This window comes from Zea mays, chromosome 6 (genome assembly GCF_902167145.1).
Source record: "Zea mays cultivar B73 chromosome 6, Zm-B73-REFERENCE-NAM-5.0, whole genome shotgun sequence".
Classification (NCBI taxonomy): Eukaryota; Viridiplantae; Streptophyta; class Magnoliopsida; order Poales; family Poaceae; genus Zea; species Zea mays.
Genome location: NC_050101.1, coordinates 129,179,900 through 129,202,530, shown reverse-complemented (window position 1 = coordinate 129,202,530; position 22,631 = coordinate 129,179,900). Strand labels below are relative to the sequence as shown.

General features: G+C 43.2%; 1 protein-coding gene across 3 annotated transcripts in view; it reads right to left on the bottom strand.

Moving 5' to 3' along the window:
* Window positions 1–1,409: 1,409 nt before the first annotated feature.
* LOC100383943 (uncharacterized) overlaps window positions 1,410–22,631 on the bottom strand; it is a 49,679-nt gene continuing 28,457 nt past the window's right edge. For all 3 annotated transcript variants that reach the window (XM_008649930.4, XM_035960151.1, XM_008649932.4), the window contains 21 exons: window positions 14,212–14,328; window positions 14,023–14,103; window positions 13,818–13,925; window positions 13,471–13,640; window positions 13,235–13,313; window positions 13,045–13,119; window positions 11,395–11,492; window positions 11,200–11,307; window positions 11,072–11,129; window positions 10,772–10,993; window positions 8,632–10,693; window positions 8,406–8,489; window positions 8,247–8,324; window positions 5,969–8,098; window positions 5,785–5,865; window positions 5,459–5,629; window positions 5,314–5,358; window positions 5,049–5,231; window positions 4,885–4,956; window positions 3,414–3,512; window positions 1,410–3,328 (listed from right to left, as the gene is read on the bottom strand). In XM_008649930.4, coding sequence (XP_008648152.1) covers window positions 1,746–3,328; window positions 3,414–3,512; window positions 4,885–4,956; window positions 5,049–5,231; window positions 5,314–5,358; window positions 5,459–5,629; window positions 5,785–5,865; window positions 5,969–8,098; window positions 8,247–8,324; window positions 8,406–8,489; window positions 8,632–10,693; window positions 10,772–10,993; window positions 11,072–11,129; window positions 11,200–11,307; window positions 11,395–11,492; window positions 13,045–13,119; window positions 13,235–13,313; window positions 13,471–13,640; window positions 13,818–13,925; window positions 14,023–14,103; window positions 14,212–14,328 — 7,704 coding nt within the window. In that variant the 3' untranslated portion in view covers window positions 1,410–1,745. The remainder of the gene's footprint in view (window positions 3,329–3,413; window positions 3,513–4,884; window positions 4,957–5,048; window positions 5,232–5,313; window positions 5,359–5,458; window positions 5,630–5,784; window positions 5,866–5,968; window positions 8,099–8,246; window positions 8,325–8,405; window positions 8,490–8,631; window positions 10,694–10,771; window positions 10,994–11,071; window positions 11,130–11,199; window positions 11,308–11,394; window positions 11,493–13,044; window positions 13,120–13,234; window positions 13,314–13,470; window positions 13,641–13,817; window positions 13,926–14,022; window positions 14,104–14,211; window positions 14,329–22,631) is intronic.

Below are 22,631 nucleotides of genomic sequence, written 5' to 3'. Positions count from 1 at the left end.
TTAGGCCGGTAACGTGTGGATTTTACTATTACCCACATGTGTCGTTTGGGTGCCCTTCATTATGACTTCCATTGTGCTTCGTGTGTTACCGAGGCATGAAGGGATGGGCGGAGAAGACTGGACGACATCATCTGTTACACCCTACGCACGGTAGAGTATTAGGCTACGCCGCAACCTACATCAAGGCATGTGTTCTAATTAGACGGTACAAGGTGGCAGGATAAGGACGCCAAAAGATCATGCAGTACCCAAGAAGGAATACAAACTCAGAAGATCGAGTGTTGTCAGCTCTATCTAGTTGTTTCCCATCCCATATTGTAAACTCTCTTAGGCCCACCTCTCAAGGCCAGAACTCCCTTCTAACATGCTTCAAACTAGGTTTGACAAGTATAAGTCACATGGTTCAGAGGATTGAGTGCAATAAAAGCAAAGGCCTTAAGGGAACGTCGCTGGTCCCGGACCATGTTCTAGATGGTCCTTGGCTTTATGAAGACCTCGAACCTCCAAAGTTGCCAAAGCTCCAGGAAGAGGGGAAAAGGAAAGGGAATCTGATAAACACGGTTGGAGGCGTTCACATCAGGAACAATCTGGTAGGGGTCTGGCCTCGTATACTCAGTCTAATCATAATCGGTTATAGTCTGGTGAGGTCACTCGTATGAACCCGATCTCTGGCACCCTCTGCGGAACTAGAGCAAAATGAGAGTGAGGGCACACTTATGAAGACATGCATCAAAACACCAGAACAGGGGCATCTAAGTTGAACTGAGCAGGGGACCTTATAGTGAAAATCTAGTCTCTACTACTTGCACCAAAGAAATGAGCGAGGGCTTGTACCCTCACTCCACTATACCTAGGTCAAGCCCTCACTCCACTATACCTAGGTCCGCCGCTGATGAGATCAGTTGGCACGCCGTCAAATTGAGACAATTCAAATACACGTTCCTGAAACACTTCAACATGAGATGTGCGTTGCAAAATAAAACTACACCTGCTTTGAGATGGTCGAGTACAACGCACCCAACCATAAGCTTTCAAAATTCTACGTGAGGCAAGTATAGGCACACTAACAGTGAAAATTCAAATGAGGAAACGGGCTAGACTCAAAAGGATTCAATACTAGGAAGGACCATTAAACTTGGTAGGCTTGAGCAGTCCAGTTTGAAACATTCATTTGCAAAGTAAATTAGATGGTTGATTATGACCTGAAGCACCCAAACATTAAAGTCTGTTTGGATTGCGGTACCACTCCGTCCAGAAATCAGAGAGCATTGCACCCAGACATAAAGCAGACCAAACAGATAATCTAAGCTTGTACTCAATATTTAGGTTCAGATGATTCTGGATCGGTATGTCCGTCTATCCAAACGCACCATTATGTTACTAAGTCACACTACTGCAATGCAGCATCAAATCAAAACAGTGAACAGGAAAACATTAGGAAACCAGAGAGTATTGTTCTTCCCTCTGTCAGCGCTTCCAGGTTAAGGCGGGAGCACCTCACCATGGTGCTGCCAACTTCGATGCAAGACGAGACAGATGACAGATCAATTGCCTGTCTCAACAAAACTCAGCAGCAATATTGCACAAAACAGTAGTAAACTGCCGTAGGCCACTGTTGCTGTAATCTCAGCACGTCGCTTTTGATTCTGAGTAGAAGCTTACACCAGTTACAACTAAAAGCACTATTAGCAGTTCTTACTTACACGGATTCTAGTATCTCTTGATACAATATTTGCAACTTTACTCTAAAAGCCTCCATCGGCCTCTGCTTCCTTGCCTTGTTCTCTAGGAGACGGCAATGGCTGATCCGAACCACCTTCTGTTGCATCTCCAAAAAGTTCCGCAACAACAGCAGCCCTTGCTGACTTCGCTTTTTCATCATCCCCAGACAGGTCAGGGGTTGGAGCTTCCTTTGCCTCATGGCTGCGAGGCTCGCTCGATGATTCTACCATAGCCTCAGCAGACACGGGTGTCTCTTGTTTTCCAGTGTCAGCTTCACTAAATTCTGTATTTCTGCCACTAGGAGCAAGTTCGGTGTTCAGCCGTCCATGCAAGGCAGCAGGAGTCTTCTCGGTGTCTGAATTTTCATCATTTCCCAAAATGTCACTGCTCGGGGCCTCCTTTACGTCTTGGCAGCTGGGTGGCTTATTAGATATATCTACCATGGCATCACCAGAAGGTGACAATTGCAGTCCTAGATCAGTTCCAACAAGTTTTGAAGTTTCATCACCAGGTGAATGTTCAGTGTTTAGCCGTTTCATCTCAGCAGTTTCATCAGTTCCTGAAGGCCCAGAGCTTGCAACCTCCACTTCCTGGCTGAGTTGCTCCCTAGATATGTCTACCATTGAAGGTGGTGGCAGTTGCAGCTCCGTGCCATCTTCACCAAGTTTCGCGTTTTCACTTGCATGAGCAACTTCAGTAGTTAGCTGTCTCTGTGCAGCAGCAGCAGCAGCAGACTCTTCCATCTTTGCATCTTTACGAGCCACCTTTTCGTCTTGGCTGAGTAGCTCGCTGGATTCGTCTACCGTGGCCTCACCAGATGGAAGCAGTTCCTGTTCTGTGTCAGCTTCATCAATCTTTGCATTTTCAGCACGAGGAGCAGAATCCTCATTTACTGATCCTTGAGCAGCAGCTTCATTTTTCGTTTCTTCATTATTCTCCAAAGGGTCACTGCTTGGAGCCTCCACCTCCTGGCTGGGCAGCTCACTACACATACATGTCATGGCCTCCTCACCAGAGGAAGGTGCCAGCTGCAGTTCAGTGTAAGCTTCACCAAGTTTCATATTTTCATCACCATGAGACTGACCATCATTGCATGCTTCACCAGATGCACGAGACTGGGTATCTTTGTATACTTCGCTGATGGTAGAAGTATTATTAGCTTCTATGCTACCACCTGGACTAGGAACAACAATTTCTTGAGCAAGCTTCACTTCAACAACAGTTTCAGATGAAACAAGATTGTGACCATCTGCTGCACATCCATCCCCTGTGCTTGTTGCCAGTTCCACTTGCATAACAGAAGTTTCATCAATTGGCTCGGGTCCTGCAACGTGCTCAGACGAGGCAGCAAACTTCGATTCAACCATGGTAGCAGCAGTTGCAGGAGAATCCATGTTCTCTGGGAGGGTAGAGGTGGTTTGAGTAGGCATAGTTTCTTGGCGATAAACACCAGCTGCTTTACTATCCACAAAATCAGCATCAGTTACTCGGGCAGCAGCATCCACCATTGAGTCTTCTGAAGAAGAATATCCTACTAAAGCCATGCTAGACACCGCTTGTGCAATTGAAGCCATCTTTATTTGTTCTGAACAATGAGCCTCACCACCTGAAAAACCATATGCAAAGTGAGTACCTGACACATGCTCAGTATCAGCATTAAACAATAGGTAGGAAATTACATTCACCTATACCTTGTGCTCTATTGTGATCATCAACAGAAGCAGCCTCCTGGACAACAATCATTCCAACATCATCAGCACCAGAAGGTTCTAACTTGTCAGCACAAACTTCTGCATCACAAGTACCTTTATCAGATTCAGCTGTCACCAGGGTAGTCACAGGAGGATCAGTAAAAATGGTCCCTGTTAGCATCATAAAGGCATTGGAACTCCTCTACGCTAATCACAATAGAAGGATCCTCGATACCTTCAGAGTCTGTTTTCCTTTGGCTAGTTATTAGGTCCACATCAGCACCACTGCTTATGTTCATGGTTTTAAAGTCGTTGCCTAGTCGTCCAGGCAAGAAAAGTTTCTGGGTGTCAAGGTCGCCTAGCTATGCCAGCATATGGCGTCCGCTTTTCAGGTTAGGCAATAGGCATCCACAGCATCTCCAAGGAGGCTGTGGTGGTCACCTTACTCGCAAAGGTACCCGCACACAGCGGAAAAGAAGCGACCCAATGCCTAGGCGGGAAGGAAATCGCTGCTGCGCACAACTCTCCCGCCTCCTGCCATTCCTTGTGTGTGCGGAAAGGGAGGGACTGGGAGAGAGATAAGAGATTGGGGAGAGAGGGAGAGGCAAAGACAAACATTAAACATACACGCTACGCCGCTGCCTACTTCTGCTTATACCACACTCACGACAAGTTTGTGCCACCATATCCTGCACAGCTTGTCCATTCCATGGCGGCTTGTCGATTCCCGACGCGATGCACCCATGCATGTCAATTCCACACTATGGTCGAGCTGTGCAGGACCATAAACCCTAAACCCCCGTGCGTCGATTTAGGATGTCTGCTCGCCCGCTCGTCCGCACAGACCCAGCACGCGGACGACTGGAGTGCTCGGACCTGCCTCTCACCTGCCACAAGCCATGTCCTCTTCATCGGTGCCCACCTCTGCCCTGCCATGTTGCCAGCACTCTCCACATCTGTTCTTTTTGAAAAGGCAGGAGCTTTGGCTGTGCAGCTGTGCCATGTCCCCGTATTTTTTGTGTGCATATAAAACAGAGCATGACCGGGAACATTCGTTCTGTTCCGGGAACGTGGGAACAATCTCGTTCCCATAGTGTTAAAACCTAGTCTGAGTAGTGTACCATGTTCCCATTCCTCGATCTGGGAACCTGGTTACTAATACTAAGGACCAGAGAGGACATCATATGAATACTGTTTTTGCTTGCTTACTTGTGCTTCTTTTTAGGTGATAATACATTTTTATGTGTGTATGGCATCGCCTAGGCAGATAGAAGGGGGCCACTCGCCTCGCCTTGTTGCATTAAAAACAATGCCTATGTTATCTTGCAATGTCCTGCTCCCCTCTAGATGATAATATAGCACCATCAACAGTTACATGCACTTCATGTGTGTGACGCCCTAGATCGTCTGTACAGAAATTAAATAAAATCATAATTGAGAACTTTTTCAGAAATTCAAATAGTGCACAAACCTGGAGTAGAGTCTGGTTCTAGAGCTGAAACCATCTTTGCTTGTTCCAAAACATGAGCATCAACCTCAATACCTGAAATGCCAGATGCACATAAGTAGCTAGATATCGAGTACCAACATAGATAATAAGAGCTTGATATATAGGGTGATGGGAGAAGTCCTTACCACGCAATTCAACTCCAGGTGATGCCTTTTGTCCAGATTCAACTAATAGAGGCGCATGTATACTTACGCCACTGTTGTTACCTGTTTCCTTATGATCAGCAATGACATTCTCCTTGACGCCCACTGTTTCGATCTCTGCAATCGATTCGATTTTTGCTTGTTCTGAACCCTTAATTTCATCACCTGGGGATAAAAGAAACAGCAAAGACATGTGCAGATGTTTATGTGAATATAAACTAATTGAAGTTTTAAATAGTGTGCAGACCTGGTGAAGATGTTTTTTTTTGCTCCAAAATATGTGCCTCCACATCTGAATAAGACAGCTGCACATGAGTGCCTAGGCCCATATAATCATTAAAAGATGGAAAATATATGCATTGTGCTGAGGCCTGAGAGCAAGTGGGGATTACCTAGCACATCCCTTCCAGGTAATGCAGGAACCTGTGTTCTTATGTCATTCAGGTCAACTGTTCCTCTTGCTCCCCCAAGATCAATAATTGCAGTCTCCTGGACGCATAATGCGTCAATCTCTGCAGCTAAAACCATCTTTGTTTGCTGTTCTGAACTAAGAATCACAATGTCTGAAAGAAAGGGGACAAGAATGATAATAAATGTCGGTCACAGTTACTATTGACCTTCAAAAAATAACAGCAAAGAACATATTATTCTATCTGAGACAAGAAATGTACTTTGGGTGTGAGTGGGCACAAGTGGGTTAGAAACTTAAATTGAGTACCTTGCACGTGTTCATCATTAGCAGGTGCTGATTCAGCAGGTGAAACCATCTTTGTTTGTTGCTCTGAATTGATTTCAGTGCCTGCAAATAAAAGGAGAAAGAACATACACAAGAAATGTAAGCCACTGTAACTATTGACATTGAAAGTAACAGCAGAGAAAGTACTGCTCTCCTAACAAGATACCTTGCATGTGTATGTGTTCATTTGTAGATACTAGTTCTCCAGTCGATGCCATACTGGTTTGTCCTGTTACATCAGGCAGTGCAGTTGTCTGTGTGCTCAAATTTGCTGCACCAGACTGAATAGAAGATACTTCCTTGACTTCTGATGACTGCGTTTCCATCGACACTTCAAATGCATGAATCTCCGAATTATTGTGTGCTTCGCAATTATTAAAATTATCATTAGCTTCTCCAATATTCTCTTGCATTGGAACCGCAGTTTCTTTATTTGGCTCCAATCCCATGACAGTTTCAGATAAAGCACTGCCAGCCTCTGTTGTGCAGTATCCATCTGAGTTTCTTGCCTCTGGTTCCACTTGAATAACAGAAGTTTCACCGATTGGATTAGGTGCTACAGTAAGAAGCTCAGATGAAGTAGGATCACCATGCTTCAGTACAGAGCAGTCTTCTTCCAACCCTGCAGCCTGAGGGGATTCATTTAGCGTAGAACCACAAACCGAAGTTCGTTTTGTCTGTGTCTCAACATAGTCTAATACAGCAGATTGCTTATCAACATAATGAACCATTTCTACAGTCTGTTCAGCTCCTTTAGCAATAGTAAAATCACCAACAGGTTCTGCCTTGCAGGCATCCATAAACACTACTGCATCTATGATCTCTTGGTTCTCAACAGTAGTTTCTTGAGTTTGTTCTACAGCAGCAAGTAAATTAGATGCTTCTGAATGGCTACCGGTGGTAAGATCTTCGGAAGGTTCTTTCTCAGATACAAGAGCTATCGTGGAACATGATGTCCCATGAACATCATCATGCAGTTGACTGTTAGTTCTGTCACCCAAATCCCCAGTTCCTTTTGTTCCCTCAAAATCAGTAAGAGCTGACTCTTGGATACCCACTGTTTCAGCCTCAATGCCAGAAGATTCTAACCTGCTAGCACAAACAATTTCAGCATCACAAGTAACTTTGTTAGACTCAACTATCAACAGGGTATTTGCAGGAGGATCATTTCTAGTATGCAATGTGTGGCATTGCTTATTTAAATCAGAATTCTCCGACACAATAACAGTGCTCCCTTCCATCAGTTTTTGTGTGGTTTCAACAGGACTAGCAATGGTGGCCTCACTTTCATTATTAGAACCATAATTTGCATTGGTGATATGGGTTGTGTCATCACCACCAGTCCTAACAAAGGTTTCTTCACAAGATACATGACCCTGGAGATCATTGTGTGTTTTGCAAACTGTGGGACAGCCATCGGTAGACACACCACATTCCATCATGCAGGACTCTTTATCAGATTTCGTGGACGAAGCATCCTGGGTAGCCACAGGCCCATCAGTATTCATGTCAGCACAGACCTCGACACTAGTCCCTTTACCTTCACATCTATCACCATCAGTAGGTACACCAATATCTGTCATGCTGGCCTCCTTAGATTGGGTGTGCAATGCATTCAGAGCTTCATCGGGGCCATCAGTATTAATGCCAGAATGGACTTCAACAATATTTTCTTTACTTTTGAAATTTTCACCAATTACTTGATCAGAGCAACGCTCATTCGAGTGTTCTGAGGGAGAATTTCTTGCTAATGATGTATTATGAGAAGGTTCATCGCCCAGACTGTGAGTTTGATTGCCACCAGAACTGTTAACCAAAGCTTCTTCTGTTTTCACCTGCTCCATCCTACTCTCCAAATTCTTCACTTGACCTGGAGGCCGATCTGACTCAGTTGATTGTAAAATAACTGGAAAATGACTAGAACCCCGAGAAACATCATCAGTTTGTGTGCCAACAATGTTCACATCATCCTGCTTAGAACCAGTAACATCAACAGAAGTACCTTCACTGGGCAAGATACCATCATCTTTAGTGGACCCATGAGTGTATTTATATGAGGCATCATGAAAGGCTTTTCTATCAAGTTGCGACAATTCAGACTGCCTTGCAGTTCCATCTGTGCATACTGCTTCTGGCTGGCAAGCAGCATGCTCAACTGTATCCCGCAATATTTCAGTTCCTGCACTAGAAGCAAGCATATTATCACCAGTAGTCGCAAGAAACACTTCATGCTTTGTGTGCTCTTCATCATTTGAAGGTTCTGATTCCACAGATGAAACGATATTTGTTGGTTGCTCTGAAACCATCATTCGAAGAGCAAAGATATGCTTAATGTCAGCAATCGGTATTAATGACCATTGAAAATTTAGCAGCAATAATATTCTATTCTTAATCTGCGCCAAGAATCGTGCCATGTGTGTGGATGAGTGTGTGACGATGAGTACCTTGCATGTGTTCATCATTTGCAGGTGCTGGTTCAGTAGCAGAAACTATTGTCTGTTCTGAACTATTAACTTCAGTACCTGTGAAAAAAAGACAGCAAAACCATGCATAAGAAACATCAACAATTACTTTTGACCAGAACGAATCACAGCAAACAGTACCTTGCATGCATTCAACATTTGCAGGTGCTGGTTCCACAGCTGATACCATCTTTGTTTTTGATGCTGAACTCTCAAACTGAATACCTACGAAAAAGGGAAAACAATAACATGTACAAGTCATGTCAGCCACTGTTACTGTTACCATGGAAAATAATAGCAAAGATTATGCCACTCTTCTCATCTGGACCAAGAAAATTGATCATGATCTGAGTAGAATAAATAATACCTTGTTGACTGCCTCCTGGAAGTTTTCTTCGTTCTGATTTTGAAACTGCAGGAGCCTGAGTTATCATAGTGGCAGTTGTTTCTTCAATACTTGTTGCGCCCAGGCCCAGAACATGGCTCCCCACGGGAATTGAAATGGCAGAAGGCATATAATTTCCAGGATTCTTCTGTCCTTCAGAAACAGAAGCATTGGTAATCTTCGCACTTAAAGAAGCAGCTCCCTGTTGCTCTACCGATGAAATACACACTGTTGTGGTCGGCGTTGCTGACATCTCTAACTTCTTTATGTCCTCTGCCTGCTTCAATCCAGTAAGTCGGGCACGACGTTCACTTGCAGCTGATGCAGAATTACTTCTGGTGCGTGGTTCTCGAGTTGACCCTTTCCTCCTCCTGCTTGATGCCCTATTTGGAGCAGCACTGTCAACCTCAGAAGGTAGTGCAGTAGCATCCTTGCCTGAATTCTGGGGCAAGGAAGCAGATGGTTCAAACTGGGCAGTTCCTGGTTTATGATCAATAGCAGGATTTGCAGTGTCCGTCTGTAACTGAGTAGCAAAGATTCTAGAACACACTGCCAAATGGTCCTTCCCTGTCATGTGTTGTTCTTGGTTTTGGGAATCAACAGAAACAGGTGCATTAAGGTGCAAATCAACTGGTTTATCATCTTCAGCAGAGTTGGCAGATGTGGCAAGAGTTATCATAGAATTAGTACAGGTGTCAAAACCACTAGGAAGAGTGTCTTCATTGATGGGGACAGCTATAGGTGTGCTTGGTTGAGAATCATATCCAGACTTCTCATACAATGGTGAGTTAATATTTGGTAGTTCATTGGATGTACTTTGAATTGAACTGACATCTCTTTCCTTCGTTATTCCTGATTTTTCATTTGGGATCACAGCAGAACCAATATCATCAACGGCAACAGAGGTGTTGTAGTAAGATCTTTTCATAGCTGATCTTTGTCTAGTGCTGACTCCAGTATCCTCGCTACTAGATGTTTTCTTTCTGCGGCGACGTGAAGCAGTTTGCTTCTCAACAGGCTTATCGGCCACCGCAACATGTGCTATTTTCATTAGTTCTTCAGAAGCCACGAGCATAGAAGGTGCAGATGCCACTTGAACTAATCCAATGTTTTCCTTAAGAGTATTTGGTGTCAGGGTGACAGTGTTGTCTGATGTTGTCACAGTCCCAGCACATATATCTTTTGCCACAGGTGTTGTAACAGTAGCACCTTTATCTCCCTCATTAACAGGAGGAGCACCCTTACCACTATCTGGTAACAATGTATCCAACTTAACTGTCACAAAATCCTTCTGGATTCCTGCCAGTGCCACAGCAGTGCCTTGTGATGAGACCTGAGAATATGAAGGAACATAACTAGTGTCTGCTACACCACTAACAGTTGAAAAGGTTGGGTTAAGACTAACATCATCTACACCAGATGAAGATAGAGATTTTGGTTTTCGGCCTCGCCTACGAGGTGTTTCTCCTGCTTGGCATTTCCTGCCCCTAGCTGATTGATGCGGTGGTGCAGAAACTGCTACATTATGAACACTCTGTAATGGTGTACCAATTTCATTCGGCACAGATCCTTCCAAAACAGAAACAGAACTGGAAACCTTGGTATCAGTACTGAACTCTTGTTTCTTGGTATCAGCTGGTGGAATAGAATGTATATTAACATCTGAAACAGCTGAATTGATTGCAGTAGCTGGTGCATCAGAGTGGATGGTACTTGCTGGTGTAGCAGAACTACCGTCCTGTGTGGTTCCTGTGTCTTGTTTGACAGCATCAGTCAGACCAGCAGTAGGAGATACAAAAACATCTGACCTTTTAGGTCTACCTCTCCGCCGTTTGGCTGGTGGAGAGTCACCGACAGTTGGGGATGCCTCCATCTTCGTTTGTTCTGGTTCTTTTGAACTCTCCACAAGAATTTCAGTCTTAATGCCTTTATTAAGAATATCCAAATCCTTCGACATGCCACCAGGTTGGGATGATTCAGGAGAATCAGCTTGACAAAGTTTTTCAAATTCTTCTTCAGTCCATTGGTCTTCATAAGAGCGAACCTATATGGGTATTCACGAATTAGCAAAGTTCATTAGACTACAATTGGAAGATACATTAAAAGACACTGTGCAACTGACCTCACGGGCTCGTTTACCCCTTCCATAGTGCTGTGTATCAAGGCCCCCAAGTTCACCCTTCTTCCTCACATTCACATTTACTGTTTTCACATTTGATGGCTCATAAAGTTTCATAGCATGGCAGAAGGGCTTCAGATCATCATCAGTTACAAGACGAGAAGGCAATACTCCAGGGTCTAGCCCACTAGTTGAACCATCCTGAACCACCTTTTGCCAAGCTGCCTGTGAAGACACAACAATATTACAAGATGGAAAACGTAGAAGATTTAGCTGAAAGCAACTTGCATAAATTCAGCATACCATTTCTTCTTCTCTCCTTTGCTTGTCAATAGATTCGAATATGTCAATCTCAGCTTCGCTGCAGTACAGCAAGTGAAGCAATGTTATGTAAATACAGACATTCATGATCTCGAGCAATCAGGTCTTACCTCCGAGCTAGAATGTCATTCAGAGCATCATCATCTAACACTGGAGCTGCTTCTTCCTTTTTAGACTCACGTAGGAGTGATTCAAGATACTCTCTTCGATCTTCAGCACTGAAATGGCACTCCATTGTATAAATTAGTGAGGGTGAAGATGGGACCTATGGGTGCTAAATTATTCTAGACAATAGAAGGATTTACCTTGTGTTATTGTCAAAAAAACCAGCAGTTATACTCTGATTAGCAACACCTAATTTGTGTTCTGCTGAAGCCCTGACTTGCTCTTCAACAGTTCGGACCTTTCATTAAAATAGTCTAAAAGTTAAAAAAATAATGGCAAGAAACTTTTCATCACAAGTTCACAACTAGAAGGTATTAATTTTGGTTAAACCAAGCAAAATTTCTTGAGATATTCCGGTCATAACAAAACTCACATAGGATTTTTGCTATGGCACAAACAGATAAATAGTAAAGAAAATATCATGAAGTTTTATATATAATCATTATCAAAGAACTTTTTAGTATCAAAGGCACAACTTTATTTGTTTGGATTTCACAAAAAATGTTCATTTCGATTGAGAAACATCAAATTGTGTTGTGCCTTCAAGCAATAGCAGCTTTATTAAGAGAACTATTAATATCCATGGTTTTCTGCACTCCCCTTAGCTAAGTACATCTATTATTATTCTGTGGTTTCCTAGATGAGATGGATTCCATCCATGGGCTCCCATGTGGCCATGTCCCTACTAATGAATTGAGCATGCCGTAATGCTTTGAATATTTTTTTGAAACCTCATGCATGTGGTACATATAAATAAAAAAACATGAAAATAAATTTTTAAATTCATCCAATATGTGAAGAAATGAAAGAGAAAAACAATGGTGTGATTCAGCCTACACGCAGATCAAAGCAAGGGAAAGGCTTCCCAGAAATTCCCTTCCCTAGACCACCCACATCGTGTGGTAGCTTTCAACACAAGCCACTGGATAAGCTCATTCAATTCATTAACTACTCTTTCCATTCCAAATTGCAAGTCATTTTGACTTCTCTAGGTATATGGCAAAAGCTATGAAGGTATACAGTACGTATAAATACATAGTAAAAGTTATGTAGCTAGAAATTCTTCATGTGGCTTGTGGCTCACGGTCGCTGCTGGACAGCTGACCGTCTGGCAAGAAAGGGGCTGCCTCACCCTCATCTTTGTCTGTTGTGTGATCAGGAGGAGGAGACCCTAAACCATTTGTAAGTTTCCTGCGTCTTCTCACGTGACGTTTGGTTTCAGATTCTGAAATATGTCCGTTTGCAGCACCTTGCTCCTAACCATGCGACCTCTTCCTTTGAAGATTGGTGGGAAGGAGTTGTCGCGGCACCGGGTGATCCAACGCATAAGGGGCTGTCAAAGGGCCTCAATTCTTTGATCATACTTGGGGCTTGGGCCATCTGGAATCACCGCAACCGTTGTGTTTTCAATGGTGAGCAGCCTTGTTTTAGCATGGTCATCAAGTGGGTCAAGGAGGAGTCTCACATCTGGTGTAGGGCTGGAGCCAGTGGATTAGATAGCATCCTTTCCGCTCCAGCGCACTAATCGGCGACCTTCTGTTTTGGGTTTCCATGGTCATGAGTGCAGTTGTTCATACTATCTTTGTATTTCTAGCTATCCTCTAGTGTGTGTGGGTGTGTGGGTTCGTCTTGCTTTGTATGAGGTTTTTATCCTCACCTTTTCTTCTTAATATAATGATACGCAGCTCTCCCGTGTTTTCAAAAAAAAAAAAGCCGAAACATCGTATAGTTTGGAACGGAGGGAGTAGATAAACAAACTATCAACATAACACCAAAAGAAAACCATCTACCGTTTCTAAACGTAAAACAAGAACCTCCTTCTTTTGACCAATCCTGTGGGCCCTAGCCTGTGCTTGCAGATCAACCTGGACAATAATCAATCAGTAGTGAGCAGCATGCAGTGTTCTCTTAGAAGAGCAATAGAGTATATATAACGTTATAATAGAGTATATATAACGTGATAACTAGATATTTAGCTACCTGAGGATTCCAATCAGTATCAAATATGATAACTGTATCGGCAGCTTGGAGATTGACCCCAACACCTCCAGCTCGTATACTAACAAAAAGAGGTAGAAAACCGATAGAGCTAAGTATTTGTTTGTCATTAGATAAATAAGTTTAAATAAATATTAATCAAATCAGTAGCTCAATCATACTCGTGAGTTTGCTAAGCGTCACATTTTATAAAAACTTGCGATACAATTGTAACATACCTAAGAAGAAAAATGAATGCTTGAGAATTAGGATCGTTAAATTTATCGATAAGAGCTCCTCTTTCATGGCCAGAAGTGTGCCCATCCAATCGAAGATATTTATACTTTTTCCAAACCAAGTAATCCTCCATTACATCAAGCAATCTTGTCATTGTAGAAAAAAGTAGAACCTGGAAGATTATAGTTGCCATCAGTGATCCAGAACTAATCAGTAATCACCACAAAAGGAACGAAGGCACGAAAAAAGGTAAGGGACCAGAGAGGGAAGAACATTCCAGTTCAACCAGCAACTAGAGAGAAAAATGAACAATCAAATTACAAGTCAAATTATATCCAGATACACTCACCCTATGGCCCGTAGCTTTGAGTTTAGGCAGCAATCTGTCCAACATCTCAAGTTTTCCGCAGAGCCTCAAAATAGATGGTAGGTAATGTTTAGGTAGGTAGCCCTCAATCTATAAAGAGAACCCAAATTGTTGATGGCAAACATAAGGATTCAAAAATAACAACAACAACAACAACAGTGAGGAAGAAATGGAAGATGTATTCTACCTCTTCAACATGAAGCTGGCTCAAGTATGGATGGTTGCATATGTTCCTCAATTCCATGACAGAGTTGTGAACGGAGCGAACCTAAAGATAATAAAGTAGTATCTTAAGGACCAAATCCTTCAAATACTTAGGAAATGATCAATAAAACATACCAGCTAGCACAACTCAGAACAGTAAGATGATACACACCTTAACGGCTCCAATTCCACCAAGATTTTCTTCCACCCTTGTCATGAGAAGTTTCTGATAAGCAGATGCCTCACATCTTACAAGTCTTTCAATTTTTTCAGGAAGCTCATTTTCGACCTGAACTTTGTAAAACAAAACTTTCATAATTATCTGGACACAGACAAAGATGAGAAAGATAGGAATACAACAAGAATCCAAATTAATGAGCAAATTGCTAAGAGCTAACCAAGATATTTGTGCCAATGCACTACCCCTAAGTTACTTTCCCGCGTTTCTTCCATTTCACTTTCACTTATTTGTATGAGTTACATGTGAAATCATAGTAAAAAGGGCTTTGACTCCTTGGTTGCTTTAGGCGCTTGGATGTTGTGGAAGCATAGAAATGGTGTTGTCTTCAATGGCTCCCATCCAAATTTGGTGGAGGAAGCTTTCTTGTGGTCTTTGGCTGGGGCTAAGGGTTTTTCTTACCTCCTAGCTCAAAGTCGGGTGGTTTAGTTTTTTTCTCTGTTTTAGTGTTGGGGTGTTTGTCAGCTGACAAACGCTCTGTCCCTGCCCCTGCTCCAGTTGTTCTTTCTGGCTGGGTGGGTTCGGTGTGTGTGTTTATGTGTGTGTGTGTGTGTGTGTGTGTTTTTGGGTGTTGTTCTGTCTGTTTCGGGGTATTTTTCCCCTTTTCTTCTTAATATATTGATGTGCAGCTCTCCTGCGTGTTCGAGAAAAAATGAGTTACATGTGAAATCACCGTAAGTATCCAAGTTTTAACATAATCAATACTTTACTTTATCATTTTCATACGAGGACTTGAGTTATCTTCGTATAAAATGTTTATTAGTTTTTGTAACTTATTTGCAATTTTTGAGTGAAACTAGAATAATTTATGAATTTATAATATTGTGGTGTTGGTTCTACAATGTCATCGTGATTAGTAACTTTGAACTGCATGATGTCAATTTTATCGGTTTCCTTTCCTACATTTGATCTATCATATACATGATTATGTATTGCTTAATTTATGTATTTGTTGGATGGTTGGACAATTAATATCATCGGGACGAACTACCCGACAATTATCTGGTACCTACCAGAGTAGTATCCGTTATTCGTTTCTTACCCGCCCGGATTATTACCCGGTCCCGTCCTATATCCGTCCCGAATCTTAACTACCCGTATCCGGTCCCGTATCCGAAAGAAATACATTAGGGTAGGATATGGGATGACCCTGTATCCGGCTGTATCCATCCCGTTTTCATCCCTAGAGGTTGGCCTACCTTTATTTATGCATGCTTCTATGCCTCTAAAGTTCTGGGATGAAGTTTTTGTTGTCGATGAATATCTTATAAATCGCACACCTACTAGTTACTTGATTATTCAACTCCTTTGGAAAAGTTGTATCAATAAACCCCTGATTATTCTTTTCTTAAGGTCTTTGAGTGTGCATGGCATCATAAGACGGGACAATAATGTGAAGAGAGGTAGAGGTTGACCAAACTTGACATGGGAGGAGGCAATCAAAAGGGACTTGAAGGAATGGAATATCCCAATGGAGTTGTGTTTGGATAGAAGTGCTTGGAAAGAAGCTATCCACGTGCCCGAACCGTGATTAGGCCTTTTCCTTTTAGTGCTCTCAAAAGCTTTTTCCCTCCCCTTTCTCTTTCTCCTTTTGGTGACAGCTTGTTGGGTTTCAACTCTAGCCTACCCCAACTTGCTTGGGACTAAAAGGCTATGTTGAGGTTGTTGTTGTTGTTGTAAGGTCTTTGAGTGCGCATGCTGCCCAAATTTACGCCCTTAGGCTATCTCTAGCAGCCACCCTATCCCAACCGCCTATCTCACTCTATTTCAATCTCCACCATATAACTCCACCCTATAAACAATGCAATCTACAGTGCAAACGATGATTTACACGTCCATATACACGCTCTGCTAGAGATAGCCTTATTATACTCACAAACTATATTTTAGGTCCATTTGTTGTGTTTTCCTAGGTTAAGCATGAAGGGTACAGGTGTTTAGAAGTATCCACTGGGCGCATTTATAATTCTCGTGAGCTTGTCTTTGACGAAGAAGTTTTTCCTTTTATTGAACTTCGCCTTAATGTTGGTGCTAAACTAAGGGCATGGATCATTAAGGCGAACTTCGCCCCAATGAGGTCAGGAATGAATGTGTAGGACCATGGATCATTGCTGGGGATTTTAACAAGATTTAAAGAGCTGAGGACAAGAATAACTCCAATGTTAATCGATCTTTGTTGGGAAATTTCAGAAACTAGATCAAATTTTTGGAGTTAAAAGAAATTCCGCTGGTTGGGAGGAGATTCACGTGGTCAAACCAGAGAGAAGACCCTACCCTTGTCAAGCTGGATCATGTCTTCTGCACTAACGGCTGGGAAGAATTTTTTCCGGATTGTATGCTCTATAGTAATGCCACCGAAACCTTTGACCATTGTCCCTTGACTCTCAAGCTCAAGGTGGATCTAAGGAGGAAATGCAGGTTCCATTTCGAAGGTTTTTGGCTTAAGTTCCCTGGGTTCGCGAAAGGGTCTCTAGCCTAGTGGTTAAGGACTTCCGAGTAGCACCTCCAAGTCCTGGGTTCGATTCCCCCCGGGACCGAATTTTCAGGCTTGGTTAAAAAAATCCCCTCGCTGTGCTCCATCCGCTCTCGGGTTACGATGTCCTATGCGCCACCCTCCGGTTGGGCCGTTGCAGAGTGGACAGTTGACGCCGGCCCGTTAGTGATGGGGGGCCAGGGTTCGGGGATTTTCTCGGCCGAGACCATTGTTTCGGTCTCTTCTTAATATAATACCGGGAGGGCGGTCTTTCCCTCCCCGGCCGAGTTTTTTTTAAGTTCCCTGGGTTCCTGGAGGAGGTTGCTGCCTCTTGGAATCAGCCAGCTCGTTGTTGCTGTCCTCTTGAGAAAGTGTCCATGAAGCTTAAGAGATTGTCCAAAAGATCGCAGTCTTGGGGGCACAAAATGGGGGGCAATGTTGGGACCCAATTGGGCTTAGCTCGCGAGGTGTTACACAGATTGGAGATTGCTCAGGATAATAGGATTTTGTCTGAAGAAGAGGTTTGGTTACTGCGAAAACTGAAACAGCATTATCTTGTCCTCACTTCATTGGAAAGGACAATAGCTTGCTTGAGGTCTCGGAACCACTATTTGAAGGAAGGAGATGTGAATACAAGGTTTTTCCATATGCATGCTTGTTTTAGAAAGAAGAGGAATTTTATTTCTCATTTGGAGGATGAGGGCAGGATTGTTACTAATCATGACCAGATGCAGGAGGTGTTGGATGGGTTCTTCTCCAATCTTTTGGGGGCTGAAATTCAGAGACCATTCACTCTTAATTTGCCGAATTGCCACAGAAGTGCAGTTGACCTGAGCGCTTTAGAGTCTCCTTTCTCCGAAAGGGAGGTTCAGGATACGATTGCAAGCCTTCCCAATGATAAAGCACCTGGTCCTGATGGATTCACAGGGAGGTTCTATAAATCTTGTTGGCACATCATTAAGACAGATATAATGGCTGCTCTGGAATCTCTTCGTTTTGGGAATGCTCACAGATTGGGGCTGCTGAACTCAGCATATCTTGTGCTTATCCCCAAGAAAGCGGATGCCTTGTCAGCCAGGGATTTCCGGCCTATTAGCCTATTTCACAGTTTCACTAAATTGGTCACCAAGCTGCTTGCTAATAGGCTCGGCCCCCACCTTCAGGGGTTGGTTGCAGCTAATCAAAGTGCTTTTGTAAAAGGAAGATCGATTCATGACAATTACATGATGGTGCAACATTCTATTAAATCTCTTCACAAGAAACGAGTTTCAAGTTTATTTTTAAAACTGGACATCTCCAAAGCTTTTGACTCCGTTTCTTGGGCTTTTCTTATTGAGGTGCTTTCTCACCTTGGTTTTGGAAATATTTGGCAGAATCTGATTTCGAATTTGTTGGCTTCTTCCACTCAAGTGTTGTTAAATGGGTCTCCTGGTCTTCCTATTAGGCATCGGTGAGGGCTTCGCCAGGGTGATCCCCTTTCTCCCATGCTATTTGTTCTAATTATGGATGTCCTCAGCAATCTGTTTCTGCTAGCCGAAGATAGAGGGTTGCTTCAGAACCTGCAGGGAGCGAATGTTCGAAATAAAATTTCAATATATGCTGACGATGTGGTACTGTTTGTCAAACCTATGGTGGAGGAACTGAATTGTGTTAAGATGATCTTGGACTGCTTTGGTTCAGCCTCTGGACTGGTCTGTAATATGAATAAGAGTCGTGCCATCCCAATAAGGTGTAGCGAGCAGGTTGTGCAGCAGGGATGCAACCTTCTCCTTTGCAGTTCAGCTTCCTTTCCTTGCACCTATTTGGGGCTCCCAATATCAGATAGAAGGCTCAGGAAGGCAGACCTTATGTCCTGGGTTGAGAAGATAGCAGATCGACTCCCCAATTGGAAGGCTCGACTTCTTAATCTTGCTAGTAGGACGACGTTGGTGCGTTTTGTTCTCTCTGCCATCCCAATCTATCTCCTCATTGCCATGAATATTCCTAAGTGGGTGATCAAATCGATTGACAAGATTCGTAGAGGTTTCTTATGGAGAGGCAGAAAGGACGTGAATGGAGGTGACTGTTTAGTCTCTTGGGATATCGTTACAAGGCCGCTCATCTTTGGTGGGCTTGGGGTCCCAAATCTGTATTACCAGAGCTGGGCACTGCAAGCTAAATGGTTGTGGCTGGAGAAAACAGATTCTAACAAGCCTTGGCATGGTTTAAAGCTGCCTGTGCCAATGCAAGTAAGGAAGTTCTTTCAATCTTCGGTTATTGCTGTGGTTGGAAATGGGAACAGGACTTTATTCTGGTCAGACAGATGGATAGATGGCGGCTGCATCAAAGATTTTGCTCCTGATGTTGTTTCTAGAGTTGGTAAACACACTGTCTCCACTAGAACAGTGGCCCAAGCTCTTGAAGGCTGGCATTGGATCAGTGACATATTGACGCCTCTTTCCTGGGTTGGGATCCAACAGTTTTTGCTGTTATGGGATGCTGTAAGAAGAGTAGTTTTAACACAGGAGGCTGATAAACATATCTGACTGCATACTTCTTCTGGCCAATTCTCCTCAAGGTCTTGTTACGAAGTCTTTTTTATGGGATCAATTACTTTTGAACCTTGGAAGAGGCTGTGAAAATCTTGGGCTCCTCCAAAGTGTAAATTTTTCTTGTGGCTGGCTATTCGGAATAAATGTTGGACATTTGATAGATTGGAAAGGAGAGGTCTGGACCACCCAGAGTCTTGTCTTTTATGTGATCAATCGCAGGAAACCATCCAGCATCTTTTGTGTACCTGCGTCTTTGCAAGACAGTTTTGGCATACCATTCTTTTGCCCTTGGGTTATGGTAATCTCTCTTCGTCTGGAGATGAGACCTCCTTTGCCGATTGGTGGCGGAAAGCAAGTAAGAAGATTCATAAAAGCAAGAGAAAGGGTATGAACAGCATCATCATTCTGGGGGCCTGGTGTTTATGGATCCACCGCAACAAGGCAGTCTTCAATGGGGAGACCCCTTCGCTGAGCTCTATCAGATGTGTCTTTCTTGATGAGATGGGGTGTTGGATTAAGGCTGGAGCTAAACACCTTCAGAGTTTAGGCATTGAGATCACGCGTAAATTACACAGGGCCTAATCTGTTGGGGGAGGATGTACTGTGTGAGTGGGTGTTTTGTTGGGCCTGTTCAGGGCTATGTACCTTGGTCCATTTTGGACCATTTCTTCTCTAATTAAATGATGCGCGGCTCTCCTGCGCTTTCGGAAAAAACAATCAATCTTTCACCTTCATCCAACTTAAAACTCGACTGGGGAGGGAAAGACCGCCCTCCCGGTATTTTATTAAGAAGAGACCGGCGAAAGTGCCTCTAGCTGAGTTGGTTAGGTGGTCTGAGTAGCGTCCTGGGTTCGACTCCCAGTGGGAGTGAATTTACAGGCTATGGTTAAAAAAATCCTCACATCTGTCCCACACCAAAGCACAGGTCTAAGGTCCGGCCCAGGTCGCGGTCGTTCTCACATGGGCTATGGTGCCACTGTGTATGGGTGGGACGGGGGTTCGGGGGGTTTCTCGACCTACGTGAAAAGGTAATCTTCTTAATATAATGTTGTGGGGCGGTCTTACCCCCGCATGAGTTTTTTTAAGAAGAGACCCAAACATGGTCCAAAATCCCTGAACACTGGCCCCCCATCACTAGCGGGCCGTCACCGCCCACTCTGCAATGGCCCAGACGTAGGGTGGTGCGCAAGACGTAACCTGGGAGCGGGCGGGGCACAGCGAGGGGATCTTTTTAACTAAGCCCGGAATTCGCCCCCGAGGGGATCAAACTTAGGACCTAGAGGTGCTACTGGAAGCCTTAACCATTACGTTAGAGGCCCTTTCGCTTCACCTTCATCCAACTTTGACCTGCTAATGTTAATGCTACTGAAGAAGTTTTTGGAGATTCTAGTAATGCCAAGCATGAAGAAAAATATAGTGAAGTTGTTGTTCAGGTGTCAGCTAATGTAGCAACTACTTTCTGCGTAGTGTCATTTGTCCTCTGATCATCTATTATCAGCACCTGGACCACTTGTACATGCGTGTGCTGCTCCTCACCACTATTATCATCTCTGGCCTAAAGGGGGAGGTAATGACTTGCCAGAAGCATCTCCAGAACCTGCAGAATCCCTTGTTCATGCTCCACCATCACAAACAAGACCAGCGCAATCACCAGAAAAGCATAGTCACCATGGGGCTCGGTCTCCACAAGAGTAGGAGCTTTAGAGGTCAACACTTCATCATCAGACACAACAGCACTTGTTTACACAAGTCAGAGGCTCCATACAAGACTTCAGGATGGCAAAAAATCTCGCATTTTATATGCTGCCTAACTACTACAGAGGAACCTCAAGATTTGTCTGAAGCTTTGGCTAATGAAAATTGGAAGATATTATGGATACTAAATTTGATGCACCAATAAAAATGATATTTGGCATCTAGTTTCTTCCGATAGTGCCAAGAATGTTATCGATTGAAAGTAGGCCTATAGAATCAAACAAAAGACAGATTAAAGCTTAGATAGATATAAAGTCAAGCTGGTGGCAAAAGGTTTTAAGTAGCGGTATGGCATAGATTGAGGAAACCTTCACTCATGTGGTTTAGGTAACTACCATCAGGATCATTCTATCATTGGCAGTTTCTAGAGGATGAACATTGAGGCAACTTGATGTTCGGAATGTGTTTCTTCGTGGCATTTTGGAGGAGGAAGTCTACATGAGAGACATTAGGTTATGAGAGTAAGACACAACCATGTTATGTCTGCAAGCTAGATAAAGCTATTTACTGAAGCAAGCTCCCAAAGCCTGGTATTCTTGATTCAGTGAAAAATCGTTGCATCTAGGCTTTAAGGCTTCAAAGACATACAGTTCTCTGTTCTTTTACAGCAAGGGGGTGTTACTATATTTCTCTTGGTCTATGTTGATGACATCATTGTTGCTAGCTCTTCATAGGATACTATCGATTTTATGCTCAGAGACTTGAGTGGTGATTTTGCGTTAAAAGACCTGGGGCAGCAGCACTACTTTCTTGGCATTGAGGTTTAGACAACTGATGATGGTATTCATTTGTCCCAAACTAAGTATGCTTTAGATTTGCTCAGCAGAGTTGGATTGATGAATTGCAAACCCACCACAACTCCACTTAGTACTTCAGAGAAATTGAGGATTGAAGGTGAATTGCTAGAGCCAGAAGATGCAACAAGGTGTCAGAGCATTGTGGGTGTGGGTGCCTTTCAGTACTTACTTTGGCATGACCTGATTCAAGTTTTTGGTCAACAAGATGTGTCAGTTTTTGCATGCACCTACCGCTCATCATTAGAGCATTGTGAAGAGGATCTCAGATATGTCAAGTTTACTCTTAAACATGTTCTAAAAATTGTAAAGTCTCCTATGCATGTGAGTGTCTTTACTGATGTAGATTGGCCTACTGATATTGATGATAGGTGTTAAGTGGAGTCCTTTTTACTAGAGCTGAAGGTTTCTCGTCCTCCGGTTGCAAGGATTTGGTCCATTTTGTAAGAAAAAATTACCTAGAGGACTTTTGGAGGACAGAATCATATCTACAAAAGATCAAGTTGCAGATGTTTTTACAAAGGCACTTACTATGTAAAAGCTGGCTTCATTTAGAGACAATCTTAACGTGTACAAGTTATGATTGAGGGTGGTGTTAGAATAGTGTACTTGTATATCAAGCTACAGTCATATCAGATCAGTGGTCCACACGGTTTCTTTAGTCCCCGTTTCGTCTGACTAAACTTTAGTCACTTTTAGTCCCTAAAAAAGCAAACATTGTGACTAAAATGGGGTGACTAAACTTTAGTTCTTTAGTCACCAAGGGGGTGACCAAAAGGGACTAAAATGGGATTTTTACCT